Genomic DNA, 9,200 nt, shown 5'->3' on the forward strand with positions numbered 1-9,200 from the left:
TTGCTTTATTTTCTTAGAATTAAACTCAAATTTTGATGCATTTTGCTTCAAGTGATCAGGGAGTACATTACATAATAATATATATTTTTTGATTAATTTCAAATAGTTAGAAAAATAGAAATCAAGTATCCAATAACAAATTTTTGGGGCAAAAGGGTTTTTTTTCCTAGGTTTTTCATGCCTAAATCATTAAAAAAATTCGAAAATATTAATTTTTAGGACCTTGAGGGTGATTACTATACAATTATTTCCTAATTAAGAGAAGTTACTGTCTAACATTTTTTTAATTTTTTCCTAATTGTTACTGTCTAATTTGAAACAACAAGAAAATGCAGTATTATCATTTCCGGAAATCTCGAGCTAAGTTATTAATGTTGTTACTACTTTACCAACACGAGACATTTAGCAGGACAAGGCCAGGATCTTTAACAATGTTACATCTAATTATGTAAATAATGTCACATCATTTAATTTCTTTAATAGCGTATCAACATATTTATCATACTAAATACTACAACATTAAATCTTAATCATGAAATGAATAAACCAAGAGCATCCTAATATGCATTAATCCCAATTGGATCAAGATCTTCTACAATTTCTCTAAAATTAATTGTAGATTATCAAATTACTTAATTTAGGCCATTTTTAAGCATCAAAACACTTGGAACAATGTTATCTATTAAAAATGTGGCAGTACTTATCGAGCTAACCAAAAGAAGAAAAAAAAATCCTCCAAAAAAGCTTCATTTTCATTTTTGTAGAGACGCTTCTTCTTCATAAAATCAAAAGACAATTTTTGGCTCAAAGCTTTTTGCAACATAGAGAGTAAGAACCTGATGAAAATATACTCAAGTTTCAATTATAACATACCATATTTTTAATATATGGCATTTTTCAAGGGTTTCGATGCCTAAAATTAACCAAAATTACGTAATTTGAAAATCTACTATTTCTTTAAAACCAAGAGGATCCTAATATGCATTAGCAATATTCCTAGTGAAAGACAGATTTTTAGGTAGATCAACAGTGGCCAATATCCTAGGCTGTTGTTGTATGGCAGCAACAATGTAGCATTAAGACCAGGGACAACTTTTTACCATGTGGAAGATACATTCTGTCCAATATTTGCTTTCCATGGAATCCTAGTATCAGAATCTCTTCACAATGTGAAGACTCTGTAAGATTTGTTGAAACAGTCCAAATTCCTAGGCAACTTTTACGGGCAGTAGTGTTAGTAGGAGAAACAAGAGATGCTGTTAATCACCTCAAAAGTCAAACATATGATCAATGATTGTAGCAATGATTGTAGGTTTGACCATTATTCCTTCCACATCTTTCATCTCCAAAGCTTACTATTTGGGGATTCTGCGTTGAAGCAGAAACATCAGGAATCTTCTATATATACCCCTTTCTTCTTGAATGATTGTAGTGTGACTGAATCCCTTTTTGTGTTCTAAAATCTCATCAGAAACGTACAACTATCAATTAAACAGGTTGGAAAAAGAATTAATTAATGGCTTTGACAGCTGCAAGAGCATTTATCTTCCTGGTGCTGCTGGCGATACGGGCTTGCCAAGCCACCAGCCGAACGTTGCATGAAGCCTCCATGTCAGAGAGACATGAAAAATGGATGGCTTATTATGGCCGAGCTTACAAGAACAATGCAGAGAAGGAAATGCGTTTGAACCTTTTCAAGCAAAATGTGGACTTCATTGAGTCTTTCAACAGTGCTGGGAATCGGCCGTATAAGCTGCGCATCAATGAGTTTGCAGATCAAACTAATGAAGAATTCCGGGCCTCTCGCAATGGATATAAGAGGTCCTCCTATTCTAGGCCATCTGCGATGACACCATTCAGGTATGAGAACATGACTGGAGTGCCAGCTAGAGTTGATTGGAGACAGTATGGAGCTGTTACTCCTGTTAAGGACCAGGGCGAATGTGGTAAGGCAAAGATACTCCATATCCTTATAATATTGTATAGATTGGTATCAGAGCAAAAAATTCTCCGCTTTTGTCTTGTTTTATCTGCTAATCAGTTGACTGATGTGTTCATGATCACAAAAGCACATCCACTTAAACATTTTCGTATCTTGTGTACACTACCACCTTGAGTTTGAGGGATGTTTGTTGTTCTTACTGTATACAATAATGATGAATAATATGGAAATCAAAAGAAAAAGCTAGAGAAAATCGAGACACAGATTTACGTGGTTCGATAATGTGCCTACTTTCACAGGAGAGTACAACTATATTTCACTATTATTTGATTTAAGGTTATAACAAAACATACTTATAGGAAAATCTTAATTGTCGGATGTATTTTGAAAAACTCCAAAATACCCCGTACCGTACTTCTGCGCTTCAACAACTAGTCAACCATACTAATAGTTCAGTGCCTGAGAGAATATGAGCCACTTATTCTAACATTTAAAATTTGATTATATATGTAATATTCTCCTCATTCCTCAAGCTTCTATTCTCTAGTTATTTTAACAATGAGCATGAATATTTGTAGGATGCTGTTGGGCATTTTCAGCGGTTGCAGCCATCGAAGGAATCACCCAAATCCAAAAGAAAAAGTTGGTATCTCTTTCCGAGCAAGAATTAGTTGATTGTGACACCAGCGGGGAAGACCTAGGCTGTGAAGGTGGTCTAATGGACAATGCCTTCAAATTTATCATCCACAACAAAGGCCTTACAACTGAAGACAAGTATCCCTACAAGGGATCAGACGGAAATTGCAGCAAGAGCGAGACAGCATCCTCTGCGGCCAAGATCACAGGATATGAAGATGTGACTGCCAATAGCGAGAAGGCACTGAAAATGGCGGTCGCCAACCAGCCGGTTTCTGTTGCCATTGATGCCGGCGGCTACCCCTTCCAGTTTTACTCCAAGGGGGTCTTCACAGGAGATTGTGGAAAAGATTTGGACCACGGCGTCACTGCAGTTGGTTATGGGAAATCAGATGGGAAGAAGTATTGGTTGGTGAAGAATTCATGGGGAACCAGTTGGGGCGAAGATGGATACATAAGAATGGAAAGAGATGTTGATGCTAAGGAAGGTCTATGTGGCATCGCCATGGAATCTTCCTTTCCCACTGCTTGAGTTGTAGAGTCGAAGGGTGAATAAACCATTTATCTTTCATTTAATTTCGCTGCATGAGCATGTTTTGCTATTTCTCCATGTTTATGTAAGTGGGATGTCATGTAAATGCTTGCACATCGGTTAGTACTTGTGCAACGCTTTCTTTTCCTTTCGTTGGTCGGGAGTAGGGTTGTAATCGAGCCGATTATTAAATGTTCAAGTTTTGTTCGTTAGGTTTTATTTCGAACACATGCAAGCCGAATTGGATAATTTGTTCAAGCTTTGATTCATTTATTTTTTGAGCAAACTCCAACTTATTCATGAGTTGCTCAGTTGATTTAATTATTAATTCCTTATATAAAGTACATCAATGATAAGTATGTATATAAATTCATTATGCACACACACATATTAATATCAAGACTCACAATAACAATAATTCAAGATATATCTATTATATTCAGAGGATAGTTTATCCTTAAGATGTTCTAATTACGTAACTAAAAGTAATGCTATAAAAATAATAAAAATGAAGTTACACGAGCTTATACGAGTATAGTTCGTTTAATAATTGAGACTAATTTTATGTTCACGATTGACTCATGTATTAAATATGAACTGAATTCAAGTTGATCGAGTTTCAAGCTAATGCAGTAATTCCATCTTCCATGTACGTAGTAATAGAATTGTGAAGAACACCAATGGGCATGCTATCTATGGCCTACAGGGAAGATGCCCAAGCTTTATGAAGATCTGACTTCTGAGGCCCAAAAAATGTCATGTTTTGATGATGTTTTCTGGAAAGCTTTCATTTGAAATTATATTGCATGGAATCTGCTTTGTACAGTAAATGACATGCGCTCATATAGGTTAGAAATTTCTCACTCTTTTTTGCATATTCTTGAGCAGGGCAACACAAATCTTTAATTTTAGTCTACGGTGCTTAAACCATGCATGTTTAATAGCTTTACCCTTCTTTCAAACTTGAGAAGATTCTTGTTATTAAAACAAAAGTATATATGGAAGCCAAATCCTTTATGGAAAGCTTCCATTTGAAATTATATTGCAGGGATGGAATCAGGAATTTTTATTGAGAGGGGCCAAAGTATGAATTAAAAATATATTTAAATAGGGGACCAAGTAATTGATGGGAAATATATTAAAATTAAAGGCTATATATATATAAAATTAGTATTCATTCAATGTTAGAAAATATAAGCAAAATAAAAATTAATTATTTTTTAATATAATTCAATTTTTAATTTAATCCCTGAATGTAAAGTGTATTAAAACTTATCAGAGATAAACATCACACACAGTCACGCAACACAAATGTAAAGCGTATTAAAACTTAAATTTTTCTAACTGTTTTTTATCGTCCGGCCAAGACCAAACTTTGGATTGACTTTTTAATGAGTCGGGACCAAACTAATAATTTTTTGCCCAAATTCACATTTTAAAGAATAATTAATAATAAAAAATAATAATTCAAAACTGGGGGTGGGCCACTCCCGTCTGCATGTAGTCCCGTCTCTGCATGAAAGCCAGCCAGTTTCTATTCAACCTCGCTCAAGTATCATGTACGTACATGAGTAATGATCATATATATTGATGTCCATTTTGGGGTGTGGAGACCATTGACTTAGTCTTCGTTCAAATATATATTTTTACCTTCAATACACCAGTGACACTTGTTATCTTATGAATTGTCACGGGTTATTATTAATTACAATTAATTTTTACTAAATAATTGTAATTGAATTCTTGTAAATATTTTCGAATTTACTCAACTAATCCCATAAATAATTCTTATTTTGACATTTGATTGCTCTATGAAATATTCCATAGTTGATATAAATTCATTTAGACTGGCATTTTAGTACCTCATAATAAAATGTCCTGGTCAGGCCGGGCTTAGAATAGTTATTCCATTAAATCTATCTCAACTGAAAATTTCTTATCTTTATCATCTAGTCAAATGATTTAGATTATTTCTTGAGGATAGAGTTTCCACAACCCTACATGTAATCACCCAATACATCAAGTATGTTGACTCCTAAATAAATCAAAGTGACCTCAACTTTACATTTGAGACTGCAATACTCTTAGGATTTAAAATCAATGTCATAAGGAGTACTCTTGAAATTTCACATTATTCCCTTTGACAATGTTTAAATGAATGACAAATTTAGTGGTCCGTTCATCACATTGTATATGGAGAGCACTAAGCCCAGAGTCGGAAGGGGGAAACAGTTCTTGCAATTCATCATCTACCACTATTTTCATTGTGAATCACTCAAATGCTTAATTAACAATAGGCCTTCTCTTTTTAAGGTTCAAATTCACAAGTTGTTTAATTTTAAAAGCTTTACTTTGAGTTATCTCTCTCTCATAAAAACCCTCATATTTTTTTCAAAGATATGTATCTGTCTCTTGAGATTAGTGGTGAAAAGACGTTACGGTTAGCGGTTATTGGCTAAAACCGCTAACCGTAACTGCCTAGGCAGTTAGTAAAATTCACTACCCGCCTCCACTAACCGGTAGTTAGCGTTTAGTAACTATAATAACTGCTAATCATTTAAAAAAAAAAAAAAAAATTTCAAATCGCACATTTTAAAATCACACTTTTTGAAATTACAATCTCAAACGAACCATAGTCAAATACTGTGCGATTTAGGCAATTGTATCGATTGGACAAGGTAGTTGAACATGTTCAACGACATTAACTATTTTAGCTATTTAAGAGCAACTCCAAAAAATTGGCTAAAGGACTCATAATAGCTACATTCTAACCCTTTTTTTTTGTTTTGACAGATAAGCTCCAGAGTAATTAAAATGCACAAATTTTGCTACAGTGAATAGCACCATTTTAGCACACTAGGTGGTTATTTTATTGTTTCTCAAAGATTACTTTTTATTGTTTAATTTTTCTCTCTCCCTCGGTCCCTCCCTCTCTCTCATTTGCTTCCCTTCTTTTCCATCACTTTGTCAACAAGACGAAGCCATGTGCCACGATAGTTTCTCACCATATATTCATTGCCAAATCGAGAGCTCCATCTACACAGAGTTGAGTCGAGGATTTTCTAAGCTCAGTGTTTTGTAAATATCCAGGGTTGGAAGCAAAGCTTTTATCACATAAAAATGTGCCAATACCCATGGTTCAACCTTCCTTTCGGCTGCTTGAGTGGAGTGGATTTGGTTGTGTGGAGGGAGAGAGAGAGTTGCAGAGGTAAGCCATGGGGGTTTGGGATGATGTTTGGTCTTGAAGATTAATTTTAGGTATATGCCAAATGGGCATGAAGCTTCAGTAACAATTTTCTGTTAGTTTCCCTTTATCAAGAATGGGTGTTGAAGGAAAATTTCTTTTGGGATTAGTAGCTAAAAAGTTAATAGTTAAAATTAAAAAAAAAAAAAAAAAATTATACTTTTTATTTAAATATTATTTTTTTAATCTTTCGTTTTCTTCCCCCACTCTCCTCTCTCGTCTCTCTCCAGACCAGCTCGTCTCTCTCTCTCTCTAGTTATAAAACTGATGAAAAATTGGCCTGAAACTTTCACGCGGCCATTGAGTGCTTCTAAAAGGGTGCTGCCCATGTGGTGGGATGCAGTTGGAAACATGGGAAATTGGGTTTTGAGGTTGTTGTTTTCGATTGATTGAGGAAAAGCTAGCAAAATTGACTTGTAGGTGTTGTTCATATTATCTATGGAGATTCCTTCATAAAGTCTGTAAATTTGGCGTTCTATTTATACTGCTATTAGAAGAGCATTTGATTTTTCAAGGGCAGTCTCAGTTTACCCATTAATGGTTGCCATAGATCGTTTTCTGGGTTCCAACACACAAAGATTGAACAAACCCTACAATCCAATAGAATCCCTTCCTCTTTCTATCCTCCACACTTACACCACTATTACTCTCTCTTCCTCGGTTGTGTCTAAAATGGAGAAAAAGTATAAGGTACTTTTTTTTTTTTCCTTAAAATTTTTTTTGTTCTTTGGAATTTGGGGGGCATGGTCTAGACCAGTCCCCCCTTCTTTCGTCCCTGTCTATTTAGCTTCTATCGGAGACTAAAAAATGCTCATAGTAGTTAAATATAGTTATTATCACCAGTTTAGAGCATCTGCTAGAAATGCTCTTAGATAGTTAGGCATTTATATGCATTTTGTATGCAAATTGGTCTTTATGAGTAAGTACAGTTCATTTACTATCAAGGGTGGTTATTTAATGGCTCAAAAAATTTGCCAAAGTAGTTAGGTAAACACTAGGGCATGGGTTCAAATTCTGCAATGAGAATCTCTATGCCTGATTAGTTTAAACCACATTCGTTTCCATTGATACCATGGTAGGATAAGGTCAGGTTATAGTTCAGTCAGACTTTAGGGAGCGCCTACGACTCCCTCGATTTCAACCCCCGGCTTAGACCAAAATTTTAATCCTTACTTAGTTAGACAACGATGAAACACGCAAAACCATTTTTTAGGTGTATATGTTTTCTAATTATAAGCGATTGTCGAATTAAGATATTATCGTTATAGAATATTGAAGATGTCAAAATGATCTTATTCTGTTTTTGTTATTTTTGGCCTCCTTGGATAAGAACTTATGGTTTTGTCAAGGTCGTTGAGGATGTTTCTTTTCTTATATATATAGGAAAAATGGGTGCTTTCTTCCTCACAAATCATTAGCCAAGTAACCCTACTCGATCGATTTGTACACAATGGCTTTAGCAGTACTCGGGAAGACTTTTATAATTGCCGTGTTTACAATTTTGGGGAGCTGGACATCTCAAGCCACGTCCCGAGCATTGCAAGAAGCGTCCATGGCTGAGAAATACTCGCAATGGCTGGCTCAATATAATCGCAATTATTTAGACGATACAGAGAAGGAAAGCCGCTTCGAGATATTCAAACAAAATGCAGAATTTATAGAGAAAACCAACAGTGAAGGGAATCGCACGTACAAGTTAAGTCTCAACGAATTTGCAGACTTATCAGCTGAAGAATTCATTGCCTCTCGTAGTGGATTCAAGATGACCAATCTATCAAGGTCCACCGGAACCACATCGTTTACGCATGAAAGCCTCACTGATGTTATTCCAACGACTGTGGATTGGAGAGACCAGGGAGCTGTCACTGCGGTTAAGAACCAAGGACAATGCGGTAAGACCCTGAAAATTTCCGCACTTATTATTGTTCTTGTTAAATTACCACTTATCAAAAAACTTAAGCCATTTAATTTTTCTATCATGGTTGATTGGTATGCGTGCAGGATGTTGTTGGGCATTTTCAGCCGTGGCAGCGGTAGAGGGGATCACCCAGATCCAAACTGGCAATTTGATCTCCCTGTCTGAGCAGCAACTGTTGGACTGTTCAACAGTTTACAATCAAGGCTGCGATGGCGGTCTCATGAATTATGCCTTTGACTATATAATAAAAAACAATGGAATCACCCTTGAAACAAATTACCCATACGTGGCTACGCAAGGAATTTGTGACGCCGAGAAAACATCTCAAAGTGCTGCTGTGATTACTGGTTTTACTGATATACCTGGCATCAATGAGAAGGAATTATTGCAGCACGTGGCCCGCCAACCAATTTCAATTGGCATTGATGGTGGCGACAGAGCCTTTAATTTCTATTCTAGCGGAGTATTCAATGGAGAGTGTGGGACGGTCATAAACCATGCTGTTACTGCAGTTGGGTTTGGAACCACCCCTGATGGCATCGATTATTGGTTAGTGAAGAACTCATGGGGCGAGAACTGGGGTGAGAGTGGGTACATGAGGATACAGAGAGACCTCGGGCTTTGTGGGTTTGCCACACTAGCTTCCTATCCAACTGCGTAGGTTGCCGATGTATAAATATAAGTCATGTATATTTACCTCTTTGAATATCCAATTTAATCATATAATTATCCTCCCACTTGTGAAATTATATTTCATTAAGAATATGTATTTTAGTAGCTCATAATAAAATGTCATGGTCAAAGACTTAAAATAATTATTACATTAAATCTATCTCAACTGGAAATTTATTTTCTCTTTAATCTAGTCAAATGATTTAGATTCTTTCTTGTGGATGGAGTTTCCGCAATTAACCCTACATGAGATCAC

The 9,200-nt window shown here is 35.7% G+C and overlaps 2 protein-coding genes across 2 annotated transcripts; both read left to right on the top strand.

Moving 5' to 3' along the window:
* Window positions 1-1,431: 1,431 nt before the first annotated feature.
* LOC132171001 (senescence-specific cysteine protease SAG39-like) lies at window positions 1,432-3,361 on the top strand. Its single transcript, XM_059582193.1, has 2 exons — window positions 1,432-1,946; window positions 2,521-3,361. Exons 1-2 carry the CDS (start codon window positions 1,517-1,519, stop codon window positions 3,108-3,110), a joined length of 1,020 nt encoding a protein of 339 aa, XP_059438176.1. The 5' UTR covers window positions 1,432-1,516; the 3' UTR covers window positions 3,111-3,361.
* A 4,443-nt stretch (window positions 3,362-7,804) lies between these two features.
* Window positions 7,805-8,933, top strand: LOC132169748 (ervatamin-B-like). Its single transcript, XM_059580731.1, has 2 exons — window positions 7,805-8,246; window positions 8,356-8,933. The coding sequence occupies exons 1-2, from the start codon at window positions 7,805-7,807 to the stop codon at window positions 8,931-8,933; spliced, it is 1,020 nt and encodes a 339-aa protein (XP_059436714.1).
* The last annotated feature ends 267 nt before the right edge of the window (window positions 8,934-9,200 follow it).

The sequence above is a fragment of the Corylus avellana genome, chromosome ca2, assembly GCF_901000735.1.
Source record: "Corylus avellana chromosome ca2, CavTom2PMs-1.0".
Classification (NCBI taxonomy): Eukaryota; Viridiplantae; Streptophyta; class Magnoliopsida; order Fagales; family Betulaceae; genus Corylus; species Corylus avellana.

Coding starts and splice junctions, on each gene's coding strand:
- LOC132171001 (XM_059582193.1), top strand. CDS start 1,517: ATGGCTTTGACAGCTGCAAGAGCATTTATCTTCCTGGTGCTGCTGGCG. Junction 1,947..2,520: donor TAAGGACCAGGGCGAATGTG/GTAAGGCAAAGA, acceptor GAATATTTGTAG/GATGCTGTTGGGCATTTTCA.
- LOC132169748 (XM_059580731.1), top strand. CDS start 7,805: ATGGCTTTAGCAGTACTCGGGAAGACTTTTATAATTGCCGTGTTTACA. Junction 8,247..8,355: donor TAAGAACCAAGGACAATGCG/GTAAGACCCTGA, acceptor GTATGCGTGCAG/GATGTTGTTGGGCATTTTCA.